A 22181-nucleotide genomic window follows, 5' to 3' on the forward strand; every position below is an offset into this window, starting at 1 on the left:
TATTTACAGAACAGAAACAGACTCACAGACATAGAAAAGTAAATTATGGTTACCAATGGGGAAAGTAGGAGGAGGAATAAATTAGGAGTTTGGGATTAGCAGATATGCACTAATATATAAAAATAGATAAACAACAAGGTAGCACTATCTATAGCACAGGGGACTATATTCAATATCTTAGAATAAGCCATAATGGCAAAGAACATGAAATATGATATATATGTACATTTATGTTATATTTATTTTATTTGGGATATATACATACACCCCAAATTAACATCAGACAGATCTAGAAAGTTCAGAGAATGCCAAAAAGAACATTAAGCCTATGTGACAGAAAATAATAGCCATAGAGGTCAGGGGACAGAAAACAATCCCATAAATAAGAGGTGGGTGTTTCTGAAGAAGAGCCCAGAACAAATGGAATAGGAGAAACAGTTGAAAATACAATACAATCAAGCCTTCCTAAGCTGACAACAGCAGGTACTTGGCCAATTTAAAAACAGATTTATTTATTCTGTGATGAAATTCTATTTTGAGGATGAATGGGAAAAATCATATAAGAATCAAGGAAAAACAGAACAAGTTGTCTACAAAAGAAAAAAATTAGACTGACTTCAGGCACCTCTTCCTCAGTGAGAGACGCCAGAAAATATGGAATGATGCCCACAGGACACTAAGGGGAAAGGTTTAAACCTGTGTCTTCTATACCCAGCTATGGTGTCATTCACAGCCAAAGGTCACAGCGAGCCATTCTTAAACAAGAGCTAAGAAGCAGATCAAGTGCATTGGGGATAAAGCACAGTCCTCCATGCCTACAAAGCTCTGATCTTATCTCTGCTCCCTGCCCCACTTCACCCCACACCACTCTCCCTAGCTCACTACCCTCCAGCCACATCCAACTTCTCTCCATTCCTCCCACTCGCCAAGCTCTGTCCCTCTGCAGAGGCTTTTCACTATTGTTTCCCCTGCCTGCCCCAGGCTAGCTTCCTCTCATTCTTTGAATCTCACTTAAATGCCCCTCCTCAGAAGGAGATGGGTTTGCTGCTTCACGTATTGTTAATATACGCACATTCACACATGAGCAGATGTACATGTGAACACATGCACACTAGAACAGAAACACATACACACATACAACTAGAAGTTCCAGGAGGGCAGGAATTACCTCACTGGCCTCATCTCCACTGCATCTCAGCATCAAGCATGGGATCCAGCCCACAGCTGGTGGCCAGAACATACACCATCATATCTAGTGTTCAAAGTCAACCAGGACATGAATAAAATGGGGTAGGGGTGGAAATTAACTAAAAGGACTTAGAATTAGTATTGAAACCAGTTATGCAAGAAATCAAGTTGCAATTATTATTACAAATATGAGTAAAAACCAAAATTCAAGAGCTACTAATCTCATCCTAGGACTTCTCCAGTGGTCCAGCGGGCTTCTACTGCAGGGAGTGTAGGTTCAATCCCTGGTGAGGGAACTAAGATCCTTCATGCTGCATGCTATGCTATGCTCAGTCACTTCAGTCGTGTCCGACTCTGTGCGACCCCATAGACGGCAGCCCAACAGGCTCCCCCGTCCCTGGGATTCTCCAGGCAAGAACACTGGAGTGGGTTGCCATTTCCTTCTCCAATGCATGAAAGTGAAAAATGAAAGTGAAGTCACTCAGTCATGTCCGACCCTCAGCCACCCCATGGACTGCAGCCCTCCAGGCTCCTCGATCCATGGGATTTTCCAGGCAAGAGTACTGGAGTGGGGTGCCACTGCCTTCTCTGTCATGCTGCATGAGGCAGCCACACACACACAAAAAAAAAAACTGGCTTCCCAGGTGGCACTCATGGTAAAGAACTGCCTTCCGATGCAGGAGACATAAGAGACACAGGTTTAATCCCTGGGTCAGGAAGAACACCTGGAGAAAGGCATGTCAACCCACTCCAGTATTCTTGCCTGGAGAATCCCATGGACAGAGGGGCCTGGAAGGTTACAGTCCATAGGGCTCCAAAGAGTAGGACACAACTGAAGTGACTTAGCACACAATCTCATCCCACCACAGAAGATGTACTACAAACAGCTCTTCATAATTATTAGAGAAATAGAAATCTAAGATTTAAAAACAGAATTAACAGTAATGTGTATACTTTTCAAGTCATCAGCAAAGAAAATAGAAACAAAACCAAAAAGGAAAAACAAAGAACATGCTTAAAGAGAAAGGTATAAAGAATTGAAACATTCTACAAAAAGACATGAAATCAAATGTACTGATTACAGAAATAAACATCATTTGATTAAGACCCCCAGGTGTCCCAAAAGACAGACTCTTACTATGCTGCTCTTACGAGATGTGCACCTAACAGAAAGACACAAAAAAGTTAAAATAAAAAGGCTAGAAAGATATAAAGAGGACACAAACAAAAGAAAGCTGGGATAGTGATATTAAAATATGAAAAAATAGAAGCCAGAGCAAAAAGCATTCACTAGGGGAAAACAGTCATTTTATCTTGACAAAAGATAAAATCCACAATTCCACAATGAAAATATAACTGTCACAGATCTTTTTGTGATGAATAACAAAGAATCAAACTTTATAAAAACAAAAACTATTAGAAACACAAGTAAAAATGGAAAGAATTCTATTGAAGAGAAAGACTTTGACCTACCGCATCTAGCTTTTGACAGATCAAGAAAGCAAAGAGAAATAAACAACAAAATCATCCCTGAAGTTCTAAATTTTATAAACCTGCTTTACCTTACACACAAGGAAATTAAATAGAACATTCAATTTGTCAAATAATTTTTCCCAAAAAAGTACGAAGCAGAATTTCACAGGCCACCTCCTTCAACATTCTGTAAAGCTAAAAATTAATGACAAAAAATTTAAGTGAATAAGGCAAAGCACCAGGAAATTATTAATGCTCCACTAAACTATTCTTGAAGATAAATTCAATGAAAGGGACTTCCCTGGTGGTCCAGTAGTAAAGAATCCGCCTTCCAATGTAAGGAACATGAGTCCAATACCTGGTCAGGGAACTAAGAACCCCCAGCCACAGGGCAGGCAACTAAGCCCACGCTGCATAGCCAGAGGAGCCCATGCGCCACAACAAAGACCCAGTGCAGCCAAAATAAACAAGCAAATAACTCAACGATGAAACAAAACTGAAATTTCAGAAGTGCTGAAAACAAAATTATAATTTCAGAACTTTTAGAAAACCATTTTGAAAAAGGCACTGCATTTCAAAGCTCACAAGATTTGAGCAAAGTGGTGCCGATAGGCAAACTCATAGCAGTAAATGCATTCTTGTTTTTAAAACTATGGAAACAAAATTTTCAACTCAAATACTTGAAAACAGTAATAAAACAACCCTCACAAAGGTAAGCCAAAAGAAATTAATGATGCATTTGGAAATTTAAACTGAATTTCTAAATACAAGAGTATGGCTTCTTTATTTAAAAAAAAAAGAAAAAAAAGGTGGGGGGGTGGGGGGACAATTAAACAGCCTAGCTGGTAAGACCTGGACCAAAAACAAGAGAAAAATCAGGAACAAATTACCGGAGCCTTCAACTTGAGAATGTGACATCTCGGTACAGATCCCATGTAAAGATTTCAAGCCAGTCTGCTCTTTTCTGGAGGGTCTGAAAAGCAATTTTCACCAGGACCCATATCACCCTCAGCAGACTTCAGCAAAATAAATCAAGAGAAAGAGGGAAAATATATAGGACTAGGAGTGTAAAGAGGAAACTAATTAAACAGAGACTTTTCCTTTTAATCACAAGAAAATACTTTGCTAAATTTTATGCAAATAAGTTTGAATCTCTTGATGAATAAATTATTTTAGGAGAAAACACAATTCTCTAAAAACTGACTCAAGAAGTAGAAAATGGATGAACTTATTCTGCCTAGAACGCTGCCCCCGTACCCAGAACTTATCCTGGTCATTCAGATCTCAGTTCAAATGTCACCCCTTGAAAGAAGTTCCCCCAACACCCAATCAAGAACCCCACCCTCACCTGCTATCTCATGACTCTGCTTCATAGCACTTAAGTCTACAGTGATTGAAAATATATGAAATTATGGGCTTCCCTGGTGGCTCAGACAGTAAAGACTCTGCCTCCAATCCAGGAGACCTGGGTTCAATCCCTAGATCAGGAAGATACCCTGAAGAAAGGAATGGCTACCCACCCTAGTATTCTTGCCCAGAGAATTCCATGGACAGAGGAGCCTGGTGAGCTACAGTCCATGGGGTCGCAAAGAGTCAGACACAACTCAGCTTTCTTTTCACTTAAGTTTTCATATGAAATTATTTATTTATGTTTGCTTAACTTATTTATTTTCTCTCTCCACTGGAATATGAGCTCCTTGTGAGCAGGGACCTCATTCATCAAGTTCACCCAGTATTCCTGGTACAGAGGAGGGGACCCAGTACAGAGTAGGTGCTCAAAAAACATGTCTGAATGAATGAAGACCAAAGAAGACACAAAGATAGCTTCCAAATAATCATTCCAAATGATCTCTTATTGCAAAGGAAGACAAATCTTTCAAGATGGAAATAACTATCCAGTAAGTGTCAGAACAAGTGGGCCGGCAGTCATATATGGGAAGATGACTGACCACAGGTCTCAAAATCCTACTCCAACACAATCAGAGGGGGAATGAAGAACGGGCTTGAGAAGCAAGCAACCTAAACATCCACTGACAGAAGAATGGATAAAGAAGATGTGGTACATATATACAATGGAACACTACTCAGCCATGAAAAAGAACGAAATCATGTCATTTGCAGCAACGTGAATGGACCTAGAGATTATCATACTAAATGAACTAAGTCAGAGAGAGAAAGACAAATATCATATAATATCACTTATATGTGGAATCTAAAACATGGCACAAACGAACTTATTTACAAAACAGACTCACAGGCATAGAAAACAAACTTAAGTTACCAAAGGGGAAAGTCGGGAAGGGATAAATCAGAAGTTTGGAATTAACACCTACACACACTGTTGTTGTTTAGTCACTAAGCCATGTGCAACTCTTTTGCAACCCCATGGAAAAGGGTAGCTAGTAAGGCTCCTCTGTCCATGGGATTCTCCAGGCAAGAATATTGGAGTGGGTTGGCATTTCCTTCTCCAGGGGATCTTCCCGACCCAGGGATGGAACTCGTGTCTCCTGCACTGCAGGTGGATTCTCTACCACTGCGCCACGAGGGAAACCTCCAGATACACACTACTGTATATAAAATAGATAACCAACAAGGAGGACCTACAATACAGCACAGGAAACTAAACTCAACGTTTTGTAACAACCTATAAGGGAAAAGAGTCTGAAAAGTATATGTGTGTGTGTGTGTGTATAATTGTGTGTGTGTGTGTGTGTGTGTATAACTGCACTGCGCACCTGAAGCTGAAACTAACATGATATTGTATTCATAAATCAACTACACTTCAATTAAAAAACCTCCATTAAAGACAGTGAGTATCTGAATGTACAAAAGATTCAAAAATAAAATAGATAAACAACAAGGACCTACTGTATAACACAGGGAAGTATATTCAATATCTTATAATAACCTATAATGGAAACGAATATGTATACATAACTGAGTCATTGTGCTGTACACCAGAAACTAACACAACATTGTAAATCAACGATACTTCAATTAAAAAAAAAAGACAGCCTGGAAAAGTCACAGAGATGTGACTGGTTTATGCAGTTAAGAACACACGTGGAAGCAGTGACTGGCCCAGCACCTCACTACACATTAGATGCATTCCTCTACTCAAGCCACTCAGACCAGGGGGGCAGAGGGGAGGCGGAGAAATGGTTGGACTCTGGATGTATTTCTATTTTTGTTAATATTTATTTATTTATTAATCAGGTCTTAGTTGACACACGTGGAGTTTTCCTTGCAGCACGTGGGAATCTTCCTTGTGGCACACGGGCTTCATTGCCCCAAAGCATGTAGGACCTTAGTTCCCCAACCAGGAATAGAACTAGCATCTGCATTGGAAGGTGGATTCTTAGCCACTGGACCACCAGAGAAGTCCCTGGATGTATTTTGAAAAGGAGCCAATAGGATCTGCTGATGGATTGAATGCTGATGTATGTGTGAGAGACAAACAGAGAGAGGGGAGAAAGGGTTAAAGAGTACTTCAAGGTTTCACCTGGGAAAGATGGTGCTGTCCTTTATTGCTTGTTGAGATGGAGCTGAGGGGGCAGGTGAGGATGAGGTATTCAATCACGCTTGTCACCAGTCTTCGCAAGCTCCGCTTTCTAGGCACCTGGTAGGACCGCCATGCTCCAGCCCCTAGAAGATTAGCTAATGCCATGTGACTTGCTTTGGCCAATGAAACGCAAGCCAAATGGCACGAGCCACTTCTGGGCAGAAACTCGTCCCCCTTTCCTGCTTCTACAGCCTCGGAACCCGGAGACAGAGCCTCTCTTACCCAAGTCCAGGATGGGGACACATGGAACACAGCCCCTGGGGTTGTCTGAACCTTCCCGGACTTGTAGATGGTCAAGGCAGAGTGATCCAGCCTCCCCCGGCCAGTGATGGCAGAAGAACAGACAGTGGGTTGGAGACTTGTTCATTGGAGATGCAGGTTAGACCTCTGAGCAGAGGTCTCAGCTGAGGGGAGCCACTGAGACTTGTGCCCAACCCCCTACCCTGACTGTGTCTGGGGAAGGTCTTCCTCCCTCTGCTCCTCACCCAGGACCACCCAGATTTCTCCTGAGACTCGGCAAGGCAAGTGTTAGTCGCTCAGTCGTGTCCGACTCTTTGCAACCCCATGTGCTGCAGCCCACCAGGCTCCTCTGTCCATGAGATTCTCCAGGCAAGAATACTGGAGAAGGGTACCATTTCCTCCTCCAGGAGATCTTCCCGACCCAGGGATCAAACCCACGTCTCCTGCATTGCAGGTGGACTCTACCATCTGAGCCACGAGAACCAGCAGGGAACAAAGCTGGCAGCTGAGGGCATGGGACAAGGATGGCAGGGAGAGACAGTTCTTCCAGAGCTCGACCCTGGGACAGAGCAAGCAGGATGGAGAGAGACCCAGAGAGAAGAGAGGACAGACAGACAAGGACAGAGGGCAGGGGAGGCTCCACAACTGTGTCCCAGTGGCCACCAGGATACAGATCCAGTTGACTCGCTGAGAAGCTGCCTCCTACATAGTGAGTTTACTTGGGCTGCGAATGACTAATAAAAAGACCAGTTTTGCTAAGATGTGTTTATTACTCTCCTCATACATGAGTCACCACCATCCTTATTATTATTGACCTGTGGCAGTTTAGAGAGGGGCTGGAAGCCTTGATGGGCAGAAGTCCCCCAGTAGCACAACACCAAGCCCACCCACTCCCCCCCAGCAGGGGAGGGATGGAGGAAGGAGGAGGGGGGAGTCTGGGGAAGGGGAGGGTCTGGTCTGGCTGCTGCACCTTCCCCACCTGCCCGAGGCACCAAGGGCTGAGGCCTCACGAGCCCACCCCTGGCAGTGCCGCCTCCTCCCACCATGGACTCAGCCCTCCTGGAAAAGAGCAGCAAGAAGGGGGCCATATGTGAGCCTTCCCGCCTCCCCCGGGCTATTTCAGGCTCCCCTTACTTGCCTCTCCTCTCAGCAACTAAGGCCTGCCTGTGTGTGTGTGTGTGTGGGGTGTGTGTGTGTGTGTGGGGTGTGTGTGTGTGTGTGTGTGTGTCTCGGTGTCTCCCTTTCAGTTACTCTGTTTCCCTCCTTATTGCTGCCTCTGCTTCTCTCTGTGTCTCTCCATCTGTGTGTGTGTGTCCCTGGTTTGTAACTCTGCACATCCCTCTGTCTGTCTCCACGTCTCCTGCCCTCGTCCCCTCTGTATGTGTCTTTCTTTCTCTCTCTCTCTGTCACTCTCTTTCATTACCTCCCTTCCTGGCTCCTCTGTCTGATCGCAGCCTTGCCCTGGGTCCCTCTGATATTCGGGGTGTCTGCAGTCTCTGATCCCCTCCCTGGGAGGCTGGGATGCAGGACAAGGCCCCTCCCCACCACTGCCCCTCCCCCAGGCTCCAGATCTGCTTCGGGAAGCTGGAACATGGACATCCCCTGGCTGGTGTCCACCAGCAGCAAGGGGGCAGCCCCTGGGAGAGGACCCTGCAGCCCAGCATCCAGAAGCGATGAGGAGGCAGTTTGGGGCCGGGCCACCCTTCACGCCTCGGTGAGTCACCACCCAGCAGGAATCCAGGGACAGAGGTCAGCGCTGGCATCTTCATTTTTTGTCAGCGATTCTGACCTCCCCATTGGAATAGATTTAAACCACCAGGACTCATCAGAAAAGACCCTGATGCTGGGAAAGACTGAAGGCGGGAGGAGACAGGGACGACAAGATGAGATGGTTGGATGGCATCACCAACTCAATGGACATGAGTTTGAGTAGGCTCCGGGAGTTGGTGATGGACAGGGAGGCCTGGAGTGCTGCAGTCCATGGGGTCACAAAGAGTCGGACACGACTGAGCAGCTGAACTGAACTGACTCACAGGAAGGAGCCAAACCAGGAGCTCAGGATAATCACCCCACTTGCCAGGTGGGGCAACTGAGACCCACATTTCCTCTGAAAACTCAGGAGAGGAAAACTTCCCACTCACTCTGCTCTAAACTTCTGTCCCCAGCAGTGTCCCCATCCCCTGTGTGGGATCACACCTTTCTTCCTTGGGATCCTGCACATCTGCCCAGGCCTCCACTCTGAGGACACTCAGGGCCTCCCCTCACTCCTATCATGGCCTGGGGAATCCTGGAGCCCTGGGCTTCACCACCCTGGAACAGTCCTGCGGGGCTGTGGGGCGCTCCCCACCAGCCAAGAGGGCCTCTGCACTTGGGCTGATCCTGCCTGTCACTTTCTACCCTCTTTACACACACACACACACACACACACACACACACGTGCGCGCGCGCACTGACCCTCTTGACAGCCCTCAATTTTGCTTTGTGCATTTCCAAGGTAACATGTACATCCCATGGAAAGACCCTCATCCTGCGACATTGAGACCAGCTCTCCCATCCAAAGGGATTCTGCCACTTTCTAAGGACCATGGCGTTCTGGCCCAGGGACACCATGGTCAGAAGTTGAACACAGTCTCTGGTCTGCTCTGAGCTGCTCATTTTAAGATGAGAGGTACAAATGATAAATGCACTTGGAAATTTAAAACAAACAAACAAAAAAATCATCTCAGCGGGTGGTAAGTGCTGTGAGGAGATTGTGGGAGAACACAGCATCGAGGGCTGGGGGGTTGGGGAGGGTCTTCGGACGTGACAGCTCATATTTAGAAGAAGGGAATCCGCATGAAGGACCAGCGAGAGCAAACACGCAGAGGCGGGAAATAAGCTGGATGTGGCCAGAAGTGCAGAGAGCGTGGCGCAGAGCCGGAAGTGGAAGACCGTACCGGAAGCTGAGAGAGCAGGAGGCAGAGGTGGACTGGTAGTGAGGGGCCTGGCCGGGGCTCGCTGCCCCCTTGTCAGATGCAGAATGAGAGGCCTGGATGGGAACACTGGGGCCCACACCTGCTGTGCCTCAGAAATCCGTGGGGAGCTGGCTAGACGTGTGGATCCCTGGGACTTCCCTGGTGGTCCAGTGGTTAAGAATCCATCTGCCGATGCAGGGGACATGGGTTAAATCCCTGGTCCGGGAAGATCCCACATGCTGAGGAGCAACTAAGCCCGTGTGCCACAACTACTGAGCCCCAGCTCTGGAGCCTGTGCTCTGCAATAAGGGAAGCCACTGAAATGAGAAGCAAAGAAGAGTGGCCTCTGCTCGCTGCAACTAGAGAAAAACCCTAGGGTGGCAATAAAGACCCAGTGCAGCCAATTAATTAATTAATTAAAAAAGAAATTCAGATCCCTGGGCCTTACCCCCGACCTATCCAGCAGAAGGTCCAAGGGCAAGGCCCTAGGGAATCTGTGTTTTAGCAAGTTCAGGTTAGACAACATCACCAACTCAATGGACATGAATCTGAGCAAACTCCGGGAGATAGTGGAGGACAGAGGAGTCTGGCAAGCTACAGTCCATGGGGTTGCAAAGAATCAGACACGACTTAGCCACTGAACACCACCAACAACAACTAGATGGCCCTGGGCACAGCCAGGTTTGGGAAACACCAGATGGATCAGAGGTCCTCAACTTGGGGGTGGTCTCCAGTGTGGTTCTCTGGAAACCGCAAACCAAATTGTGTGTTTAGGGGGACCAGGTTCTCTGGATGGAGGCCCCAGGTTTCCATCTCAGCATCACAGAGCCCAGAGGGCCACATGATCAAGAACCTCTGACTCAGGCACAGCTGCAGTGTCTTGGCTAAAAGGAATTGGGCCAGGGATTGGGCTCAGCCACAAACTCCTTCAGTTCCTAGATGTACCTCTCTTGTGTAAGTAGGGAGCATCTATTGTCCTTATCTGACCAGCATCTGTTTCTGGGTTGTTGTTGTTCAGTGACTCAGTCATGTTCAATTCTTTTGTGACCCCATGGACTGTAGCCCTCCAGGTTCCTCTGTCCAAGGGATTTCCCAGGCAAGAATACTGGAGTGGGTTGCCATTACCTTCTTCAGAGGATCTTCCTGACCCAGGGATCGAACCCGAGTCTCCTGTGTTGGCAGGTGGGTTCTTTACTCTTGAGCCACCTGGGAAGTCCCTCTTACTTGGACAAGTCCCAGCTTTGAAGAACCACCTACAATACAGTGATTGTTTTAACTTTTTTATTGTGGAAAATTTCAAACATACACAAAAGTGAAAGGAGCAGTGTAATAAATCCCCATGAATCTATCAACTACCATCAAGAATTATCAACACCTGGCCAATGTCATCTCATCTATGTCATCCTCTTGTCCTCTTTCCCTTTTTTTAAAACAGAAGGTCCTTGTTGGTTACTTATTTTAAACAGAGCAAGGTGTATATGTCAATCCAATGATTGTTTTAATGGCCCCAATTCTTCACTCTCTCCTATATCCATAGAGGGTTTCCCTGGTGGCTCAGATGGTAAAGAATCCGCCTGCCAATGTAGGAGACTCAGGTTCCATCTCTGGGTCAGGAAGATTCTCCCAAAGAAGGAAATGGCAACACTCCAGTATTCTTACCTGGAAAATCCCACGGACAGAGAAGCCTGGAGGGCTACAATCCATAGGGTCGCAAAGAGTCAGACACGACTTAACAACTAAATAACAGCAACAACCTATATCCATGCCCTTGGCCATTGTAACTCTGTGGTGCCCACAACACAGACTCCAGGCTCAGCTGCATGATTTGCTTTGGCCAATGAGGTGTCAGCAAAGCAAATAGCCAGCGACCAGCATACGTGTGAGTCACCTAATATTTAGGCCCAACCTAATGTGGACCCGCAGGCTATCGAGCTGAGCTTACAGCTGTCTGCCCCTGAGGTTCTGCTGTTACACAGCATCACTGTGGTAAGTGCTGACTGGAACAGCGCTCTTCCACTCTCAGGCCTCATGGTTGAGAGAAACCTGTCCTCATATCCTGTGGTCAATCAATACCATCTACCCCTCAGGCCACGCCCATCAGTTCAAGGACATGGAGACACAGTCCCAAACTGATCCAGTGAGAACGGGCTCTGGGACTTTTGTTTGGAACCTTGGACAGGATGATCTCTTTTGCCCCTCAAATTACCGAAAGGACAGAAGGTAAGTCCAAAGTTTTGGGGCATGTCCACAGGGGGAGAGTGGACTTGAGAATGAAGCTAACCCAGAGGAAGGCAGAGCCAAGGGTTGGAAAGAGAAAGTCCCAATTACACTGTGATCCAGCCATGCCACAACCTGGACTTTTCTTAGGAGACTTTCTATCAAGAACAACCATAAGTTCCTCTTTTTTTTTTTAAGGCCATTTCAGGTGATTTTGTCTCTCACGTGGTGAGTCCTGGAGTCCAGCCTAATGGGTCACCTCCTTTAGGGATGTCCATCCAAGCCCCCACCCATTCCCGTCTTGAAGCTCTGCTCTCCTCTCTTCACAGGACGGGCTTGTGTAGATCCTACATCCCCCACTCCTGGACAGAGCTGACGGAATCAGCCATCAAGGCCGCCACGGGCACCACGCCGTCCAATCAGATTCTTTCTCAAGACTGAACCGATAGCCATGGAAACAAGGAGCTGGGACTCCAATCACATGAGCAGCAGGGCTCTGGCCTAGAAGTTGCAAACTGGCGGGACAGGGTCTGCTCACCCCTCATAAATGTTAGGCCCAGTCCTGCAGAGCACGCTTCTTATTAATTGAATTCATTGCCAAATTTCAACCATTTCTTGGAGGACTGATAAAATGGACAACTTTGGTCCCACAGGGTCCCCCTTCCTCCAGTAATAATGGGCACTGGAGCTGAACAGTAGCTGCCCCTTTAGTGGGGCAGTGGCTTCCAGTTCCCCACTGGCCCCTCCATTCCCCAAACTTTCTTTGGTTTCCAGTCTGGCCTCAGTAGGATTTTAGTCGGTGACTCTGGACCTGCGGGAAGATTATCAGCTCTGGCCTCCAGGAGCCCAGATAGTCCTGGCTCTGACTTCCAAGGCCTTTGCCTGGATTTTGTAGGCAGCAGCATCCTCCTTAAAAAAAAAGGAAAGAAAGAAAGAAACCCTATCCTTAAGTGGGCTTGAGTCTGCTCCTGTCAGTTTGGACCACGGATGGCCCCACTGGCAACACAGAGCCCTGAGGTCACAATATCCCCACAAGGTTCCAAGTCTGGCCCCAGGATTTAAACGGAGGATGACCGCATGAACCCCCTTAGCCCCTTACAGCACCCCCACTGAATACCTCTTCTCAGAAGGAGAACAGGGAAGGGAAGAGGGAAGAAAGAACATCTGACAAGTCCAAGGGAACAGCAGGCACAGAACCAGGGGCCTCCCGCTGCACACATGAGTCCTGAGAAGGTCCTAGAACCCCACATGCATTCAACACATATTCACCGAACCCTCACTCAAAGCCAGCATTATGTAAAATGCACCAAGTCTTGCCCCCATGAAGTCAGCATCCGAGCAAGGGAGAGACATAAGAAAGATAAATGAAAACAGAAACAGAGTCACAGATGTAGAAAACAAACTTAGGATTATCAAGGGGTGGGGGAAGGGGGAGAGATAAATTTAGAGGTTGGGATGGACATATGCATGTGTGCTGTGCTAAGTTGCTTCAGTCATGTCCAACTCTGTGTGACCCCATGGACTGTAGCCCGCCAGGCTCCTCTGTCCATGGGATTCTCCAGGCAAGAATACTGGAGTGGGTTGCCATTTCCTTCTCCAGCGGGGTATCTTCCCAATCCAGGGATTGAACTCCCGTCTCTTATCTCTTACATCTCCTGCAGAGGCAGGCAGGTTCTTTACCACCAGCGCCACCTGGGAAACCCTGGATGGACATATACACACTACTATATATAAAATACTATATATAAAACTAATAAGGACCTACTGTATAGCATGGGCAACCCTACTGGATACTTTGTAATGGCCTATATGGGAAAAGAATCTTAAAAAAGAGGGGAGATATGTACATGTAACTGATTCACTTTGCTGTACACCTGAAACTACACTGTAAATCAACTATACTCTGATAAAATTTTTTGAAAGAAAGGAAGGACGGAGATAAATGAGTGATAGGTAGTGGGTAAGACAATAATTAGAGTGATTGGGGGAATAAGGAGCCGGGGGAAGTGTTTGGAGACGTGAGGTCACTGATGTAGACCACATGGTCTGGGAAGGTGGTCTGGGACCATGTCCACTGAGAGAGGACATCTGAGCAGAGCCCTGCCTAAGAAGGGAGGGACCCTGGAAGGTACCTGGAAAAGAGTTCCCACATTAAAGGAGCAGCAAGTGCCAAGGCTCTGAGGCAGGAGGGCCTTGGCCTGTTGGAGGACCAGCAAGGAGGCTGGTGTGGCCAGGGCAGAGCAATTGCAGGGAGAGATGGTCAGAGAGGCACGAGGGGCAAATTTCAAAAGGCCCACAGGGCTTCGACGATGCCTGGCTGTAACCAAGTAGGACAGGATGCACGGGAGGGCCCTGCGCAGAGGAGGGACTCGGATTTAACAGGATTCCTCTGGTGCCGGATGGAGAACAGACAGGGGTGGGGACCCAGGGCAGGAGCCCAGGGAGGGGTGACTGGCCTAGTCCAGGGGAGAGATACCAGGGCAGAGCTGGTCAGGACATGGTCAGGTGGGGGCTGGATTCTACATGAAGAGCAGGCAGGGTTTGCCCATGGATGAGATGTGGGATGTGAGAACACGAGGCACCAAGGAGGACCCCAAGGCTTGGGGCCTGGGTGGATGGGGGAGGGGGGATGGGGGGGGATGGGGGGGATGGTGGACCATGGGAAGAGGCAACTGCCACCCCCACAGGAGCCTGGGCCCAGTGCTGATGGACCTGCCAAGTTTTTGAGAAAAACCATCAATCTGGACGTTTCTGTGAAGTGTCTCAATTTTCAAACACTGGCAACTTATTAAAAGATGCTGAAAACACTGCAGGGCCAAGAAAACAGATGGACAGGGTCTTCCCTGGTGGTCCAGTGGTTAAGGCTCCACACTTCTACTGCAAGGGGCAAGAGTTCGATCCCTGGTTGGGGAACTAAGATCCAGCATGCCACACAGCCAAAAATACATAAATAAACCAAATATACCTATTTTTTTTTAAATGGACAGTTCGAAGGTGACCCAAGGGCCACACGTCCACAGCCTCTAACCCAAGGTCAGATGACCACAAGCTCCATTAATGAGTGACTGCTGTATACCAGCCAAGGACCTGTGTTATCCACCTGAACTCCAAGGATACAATCGTGAGGCAGATATCATCATCCTCTTGTCCCAGCCAAGGAAACTGAGGCCCAGAGAGGGCAAGCCCCTGCCAGAGGTCACACAGCACATGAGTGGTGGCTTAGGGGCTGGAGCCTGGACAGTGGAACCACAAGGCCTGTGGTCACTGGATGCTCTGCCGCCTCCATCATGCAGACAAAAAACAAAACGAAATGTTCATTTTACACACAAGGAAAGACAAGGCCAGAGAGAGTGTGTGACTTGTTTAAAGTCCCTCTGCAAGCTGGCACTGGAGGCTGGACTCGAACCCGGGACAGCCTGGGTCAGGACAACTGGCACAGTGCTCTTCCCAACAAGCCTCTTGGAGGCACCAGGGGAGCCTGTATTAACTGGGGTGGGGGAGACGGGGCGCAGCACGGCACAGCAGACAAGGGCCAGGCTCTGGAGCCTTCTGCATATCACAGCTCTGCCACCTGGAAACTGTGTGGCCTTGAACCAATCACTTTCCCTCTCTGTGCCTCAGTTTCTTCATTGGGCATAACCATGGCACCTACTTCACAGGGTTCTTATGGGAACCAAAGAAAGTAACACTTGTGGGGGGCCCAAGCTACCCCCTTCAAAGTCCAGCTTTCACCCATCAGCTGCTCCTGGCCTGTGTAATATTACACTGATGTATTCCCAAGCACCGGAAGCTCCAGGTTGGGGATATCACAGGCCTCCTTGTACTTGTGAAAATGGAGCAGCATAATGTAAGGGGCAGACAGAAGGGCTGAGGTTTCTGCAGAAATGAAGGGGAAGCAAGAAGTCATGGGGTAGCAGGGGGCTTCTCCTCCCCAGCAAGGGTCCCACCCCACGCTCACTGGTGAGCATAATGAGGGGCAGGTGGCGCAGAAACCTCAGCAGAAGGGGAGGGGTCCCTGGCCAGCCCCCTGCTTCACTGCAGCATAAGAAGACACTTGGAGCTTGGTGGAGAACTGCACCCAGAAAACAACAGTTACAACAACCGAAATCCATCCCACAAAAGGTGATGGAGCCCCACTACGGGCCAGCACTGGGGACCAGTGTGGAGAACCCAGATGAACTCAACCCCCAGCTGCACAGGGCCCATGGACCACACATGAAACAAACAAGGAACACTATGCAAAAGTCAACGGTGGCAAGCGGCTAGAAATCAAGCAGGGAAAGCGTGGGGAGATCAATGTTGAATCAGGTGCTGGGAGAGAGCCGATTTCAAGAAGCTTCGGGAAACAGGAGCTTCCCTGGTGCTCCAGCGGCTAAAACTCCACGCTCCCAAAGCAGGGCACCAGGGTTCGATTCCTGGTCAGGGAACTAGATCCCACAGGCGTGTGTGCTTAGTAACTCAGTCGTGTTGCTTAGTAACTCAGTCGTGTCTGACTCTGCAACCCCATGGACTGTAGCCTGCCAGGCTCCTCTGTCCATGGGATTTCCCAGGCAAAAATACTGGAGTGGGCTGCCATGCCCTCCTCCAGGGGATCTTCCCGACCCAAGGATCGAACCCGTGTCTCTTATGTCTCCTGCATCAGCAGGCAGAGCTCTTTACCACTAGCGCCACCTGGCAAGCCCAGATCCCACATGTCACAACTGAAAGATCCAACATGCTGAAACAGTGCAGCCAAATAAATAATTTTTTTTTAAAAATTGCTGAAACAGTCTTTGTGGCCATCTGCTGGAAGAGCCTTCCAGGCAGAAGGGAGGACCAGTGCAAAGGCCCTGAGGCTGCGTTTGTCTGGTGTTGGGGGCCAGTGCAGCAGAAGTCAGTGACCAGTGTAGGAAGGAGAGGACCCAGAGAGCCGGGGGAGGCTGAGTGCCACCCTCATGCAGGGCCTTAAGCTTCGGGGACCATGTGGCTTTGATTCTAAGTGAGAAGGGGACTGTCAGAGGGGCCTGTGCAAAGGAGGGACAGGATCCGACGATTACTCAGTTGCAGAGTGGACAGGGACGGGCAGGGATGGGGGCAATCATGGAACAGGTGCAGAAGTCCACGGGAGAGACACAGTGTGGCTCAGACAGGGGGCAGCACAGAAGTGAGACCAGGCATCACACACCCAACAGGTGCTCAGCACATCCCTTCACTGTTTCACTGAATCTTGCTCCCTGAGCAGCTGCTAGTCGCTCTGATCCCCATAAACCCCATTCTACAGGCCAGCAAACTGAGGCCCTGGCCCAAACCACACTGCTATAAAGAGGCATCACGAGGCACCCATCCTTCCTGGACCTTGTCCATCCATGACAGGGGACAGAATGGGTCTAGAGTCAGGACACCAACCATCCTGTTCCTCCTTCCCCTGACTCATCTCTCCCTTCTCACCGGCCACCCCAGTCCCACTTCCCTCCAGACACCCTCACAAGCCCCCCTAGACCTGGCCACCCCATCAATCCTCCAGAGTCACCCTTCTCCTGAGGCTCAAACACACCCTCCCTGAGCCGAAGTCAAACATCACCTGCGCTCCCGTCAGCGCAGCCTCCTTCCCTCCACCCCCTCCCGCCCACCGCCAGACCTTCCCTCATCACTCTTCCAGGCCTTTCTCTGCCGCCCCTCCCACCCCAAGGCCTGCGTCTGCACCCACCCGCGCCTTCCGAGCATCTCAGCCAGAAGAGAAATCCAATTTGCGTGAAGGGCTTGGGGTAATTCTGTGTCGAGGCCATGCTTCCCTGTCTGCCTGTTGAAGGAGGCTGATGCTCCTTCTTAGAGGAAAGAGAAAAGCGTCCTTTGTGCCGGGTCTGGGGAGATTGTGTCTGTTTAGGACAGGCTGCAGTTTTCTTTGTGAACCCTGTAGATTTTTTTTAGTGTGGGAAAAGGGGCTTATTAGATTTCCCTGTGGCTGCCCAGAGTGGGGAGAGGTTTTTACCCTGAGCACAGAAAGAAATTACCGAACAGGCGTTTGAGAGGAAGGAACATTTAACAGCTGCCTCTCATGGAGAGGTTAGGATTTCGTGGTCGGTGTTTTCACTGGAGTGAACATAAAATCCAGAGAAAGGAAGAAAACCTTTCCTGTAGTTTCATGGTGGGAGGGAAGGAAGTTGGTTGGCCATGTTCTGCGGGGAGAGTAGGATTTTGTTCCTGGGGAGTGGGCGGGAGGGGTGTGTCAGGGTGTTTTTTTTCCCCCTCTCCAAGTAGAAAGAAATTTTAAAATGGTCGCAGAACCCAGAAGGAAGGTTGTCATAGCAACAAAAGTTTGAGGCCAGGTACCTCCTGACACCCTTTCAGTACCACGGCGGTGGAGGGGTAGGATCTGGGCACCGTAGGATCCGCTGGGAAAATCATCCAAGTTTGGCTCAGACTTCCCAAATTTCTCACCAACAGTGACAGGCTGATAACTATTTTCCAAGCTCCCAGGGAGGAAAATTGTGATTTTTCTGGGAGGGGCGAGCACTAACCAACAGTGATCAAGAGGAAAGAGAAAAACTGTGGGTTTGTTTTATTACCCAACAAACTAACCATCCACGTTTTTACTAAGAGAGGACTGCAGGTGAGGGTCTTATGCTGAGCCCTCTCCAAAACTGCCCCTTTCTCCGACCCCCAACTGCACGGTTCTCTTCTCTGATCACTTCATCTGGATTCCTTTCTGCCCCAGGAAGACAACTCAGGCCCCCTCATCAGGTGTGTGGCCAGACAAGAACCTCTCTTAACTTCAAATTCCTCATCTGAAAAATGGGCACCATAGAAGTGCCTGCCACGCAAGGGTGTTCAACAAGATTTCTCAGGTGAGACGTTTTCACAATTCTGGTACACATCAAGGGCTCAATAATTGTGAGCTAGCATTGTTTTCAAGTTTTTTAACTAACATTCCTTAATACTTAAAGAATTTAAACATCCTGTGTGGGGATATGCATATACATATCGCTGACTCACTTTGTGGTACAGCAGAAACCAATACAACACTGCAAAGCAACTATACTCAAAAAAATCCTTAACATCTTGTGTCAAGCCCTGAATGAGCCGCAAGGATGAGCTACAGGGAAATAACAGCAACAGTTCGGGGTGTGACCTTCAGGAAGAGAGGCCTGGAGGGACCTCCAACAATTGAGAGGCTAAGCTGGCCAGTGGAGACCCTGGCACTTCATGGAGCAGAGACGGGACCACGCCACCACCAGACACAGTGTTGGATCTAAGTGTGTACACAAAGGAAGGAGCAGGTGGTCTGAGAGTTTCCATGAGCAGAAACTTGGTAAGAGGTAGAGGTGAAGCGTGGGGAGGGACCTCTACCCCCAAAAGGGTGCAGATCCTTTCCAGGATAAGGCATTCCAGGGCCTCTGTGGGAGAGGACTAGGATGAGTGGAAAGCAGGGAATTTTAGCCAAGATGTCTTTTAAGGTTAATTTATTATTATTACATCCCAGAGTAAAATACTCATGTCCTGAGTGCACGGCAGAAGTAAGTCTGATGGGGTGAAACTGGTCAGGGCATGACCCAATTCAGATGGTCTTTGGCAAACAGCCAGTATGAAGCAAGTGGTGCCATAAAAGTTCAGTGGACCACCCCCAGAGGCAAGACAGAGCAGGCAGCACTCCAGGAAACCTCCAGTCCATGGTCCCGAGGCCTCATGCAACATTACCCTGCAAATAGGTACTGAAGACTTTCTATGCACTAGACAATACCCAGAGACTGGGCATGGCAATGAACAAGATGGCTAGGGCCCTGCCCTCATAGAGTGGCACCCTATGGGGACCGGGGACAAGAAGCTGGTGGCCAAAGGCATGCCCCCAGAAAACTTCAGGTTGTGCCAAGTGTGATGGGGGAGATAAAAGTGGCGATGAGATATCAATACAAAGATGGGAAGACTCTGCTTCCAAAGGGGGACAGGGAGGTCTTCTCTGCAGGGGACCCTGCCAGGAAGTCCCCCTGGAGCAGAGGAGGAGCCAACCAGGGAAGACATGGGAAAGGGCATTCCCTACAGGGACTGCAGCCTCCCTGGGTTTATTTCACACCTTCTTTCCTCTGTCCTTTCAAACAGTCAGGCCAAAGCCTAACTCAGGGCAAACTGGAGGTTTGTGGCCCACTCCTGTCTCCATGTGACTGCACACATCGCCCACGTTGACATCTGAGAGCTAAGTGACAGAGGAGAGTTTTAACCTTGGGGAGAGAGGTCAATTCACTCAAGACGGTCCCCTCACCTGGACTTGGAGCAACATCCTCTCCAGCGTCTGGGAGGTTCCGGGTGGTGTGGACCAGCGTCCCCAGCATGGGGCCCCGGGGTCCTGCCCCGGCCTCGCTGCCTGCCTCGGAGACCCTTATTCCAGCCCTGGCCGTCTCCTGCGGGTACAGGCAAGGGTGCGAGGCCAAGGGCGCAGTTGGATCTGTCTTCTGAAAAGTCACCCCCTTCCCCCACAGACCCCCCCCCCCGCCGCCCCCGCCCCCCCGCCTCAATTCTGATTGGATCCTCGCCGGGCTGTCCCGCTTTCCCGCCTGCCTTCTCTGCCTCCCGCCGCATCTTCTCCGGGCGGGGGCCAGACGCGAAGTGCTCCTTGCCCCTTGCAGGGAACCAACCGGACTGCCCCCACTGCTCACTCCCCAAACCGGGGCTGGGAGCCGATGAGCGCGGGTTGGAAATGGGATGCGGGGAAGAATGACCCCCTGGGCTCGGGGCTCTGTGGATCTGCGGTGGGAGGGGGCAACACCCCCACCACCCCGGGCGGGACGGGGGTAGCCAGAGCCCCGCGAAGGGAAAGGGGGGGAAGGGGCGAGCGTGAAGATGAGTTCTGGTGCGGAAAGGAACGAGCGCCCCGCCGACCGGCAGCCGGGGCGGGTGGCCGGGAGACGCGCCTCCCTAAGGCGCGGCGACGTCCCCCCCCCCGCCCCCCACTAAAGGCGCCTGGCGCTCGGAAGGGGCAGGAGCTCCTCTTGAACCTTGAAACGGTGGAGCGTCCCGAAAGCCCAGCATCTTACAGACACCACCACCACACCATCCGGCAACATGCCCACCGCGCTCCCAGCGCCCGAACGCTGGGCCGGCCGAGCCTGCGGAGCGCGGGGCACGGCGTCCTAGCGGCTGCGCGGGGCCCCCAGCCCCGGCGCGAGGAGGGAGCGCGCAGCCCCGGGGGACCCGGGAGCCGAGCCCCGGGGCGCCGCCGCTCACTCACCGAGCCCGCCGAGCTCCTCCTCGCACGAGTACCAGATGCCGGTGTGGAAATTCCTGAAGAGGAAGCGGTCGTCTCCCGTCTCCCAGCTGTAGAGCGCGCCGCCAAGGGGGCCGTTCCCGGCGGCGGGGGCGGCGGGGACGGCGGGGGCGGCGGTACCGTTGGCCGTGGCGTTGGCGCCCGAGTTGGGGCAGTTGGCGCTCCCGCCCTGGCCGCAGCCCGGCTTGGGCACCCGCTGCGTGCCCTGGCACCAGTGCGTGGTGAGGAAGGCGGTGGTGGCGAAGAGCAGCGCCAGCAGGTTCAGGGCCACGGCCAGGAGCGCTCGGCCGCGGCGGCTCGTCTTCATGCCGCCCGCGCCGCCGGGACCGCGCCGCCGGGGAGCTCCGCGCGCGAAGTTGGCAGCCGGCGCCCCGCGTCAGCGGCCGCTGCCCGCCGCGCCCCGGGGCTCGGGCGCCTGCGATGGGCGGCGGCGGACGCGGCGCGGGCCCATGACCCGCCCCCCTACCCCGGGGGTGGGGGCGCGGCGCGCGGGGAAACGCGGGGGGCGGGCGGCGGCGGAGCGGCTCCGGCGCACCCGGAGCCCGGAGCGCGAGTGCACCTCGGCGAGGAGCCGCGGGCGCCTGGCAGCGGCCACAGCGCAGGGACGCGCGCCCCTCCGTGGGGAGACACCTGCAGGCGGCCGGAGACACTGTTCTGGCTCCCGCCCTCACGGGGAGAGGGGGCGCCCCTCGCCGGGCGCGGGCGGAGGGGGGCCCGGCAGAGAAGGGGCGCCGGGGAGAGACCCGCACCCGACTGGAGGGTCTGAAAAGCAAGAGTGCCAGAGAGGCGCTCTCAGAGAAAGAGGGAGGTGAAGCCACAAAACCAGCCGGGAGGGGTCATCTCGCGCAGGAACCGAAGAAGTCCCGCCCTCTAGAGAGAAGAGCAAGCCTGCTGGGGTCCCCACGAAGAACAGGGGCCCGCAGCACCCTCGCCCCAAGAGGGAACCCCAGGAAGGATCCCCAAAGAGTTTGAGCTGCAGAGTTGAGGGTTTCACACACCAAGGAAGCTGCTGGACCCACTGGGAAAGATGCTTCATTACTGATTCTGGAGTTACAGGACCTATCAGGAGGGGTGCCTCACCAGGCAATAGTCTGAAGGGCTTGTGCTTCCCCTGGGGGTCTCTCTCCTACGGAGATTTGGGTTGTATGAACCAACAGGACAGGCTCGCCCGGCAGAATGAAGCCTCCCTATCAAGGCATGGAACCTCCAGGAATGAGCCACACAGGTGCCCAAGTGATAGATATAGAAATGGAGCTTCCTCTTGCAGGCCATGCCCACCCAACCCAGATCCTTAGCAGTATGACCCAAGGAG

At 51.0% G+C, this 22181-nt stretch overlaps 1 protein-coding gene across 2 annotated transcripts in view; it reads right to left on the reverse strand.

Moving 5' to 3' along the window:
* Positions 1-21176, reverse strand: part of GSG1L (GSG1 like) — a 251359-nt gene extending 230183 nt beyond the window's left edge. For both annotated transcript variants that reach the window (XM_055561621.1, XM_055561620.1), the window contains exon 1: positions 20834-21176. In XM_055561621.1, the coding sequence (XP_055417596.1) occupies positions 20834-21176 (343 nt within the window). The remainder of the gene's footprint in view (positions 1-20833) is intronic.
* Positions 21177-22181: the final 1005 nt, after the last annotated feature.

The sequence above is a fragment of the Bubalus kerabau genome, chromosome 23 (genome assembly GCF_029407905.1).
Source record: "Bubalus kerabau isolate K-KA32 ecotype Philippines breed swamp buffalo chromosome 23, PCC_UOA_SB_1v2, whole genome shotgun sequence".
Taxonomy (NCBI): domain Eukaryota; kingdom Metazoa; phylum Chordata; class Mammalia; order Artiodactyla; family Bovidae; genus Bubalus; species Bubalus kerabau.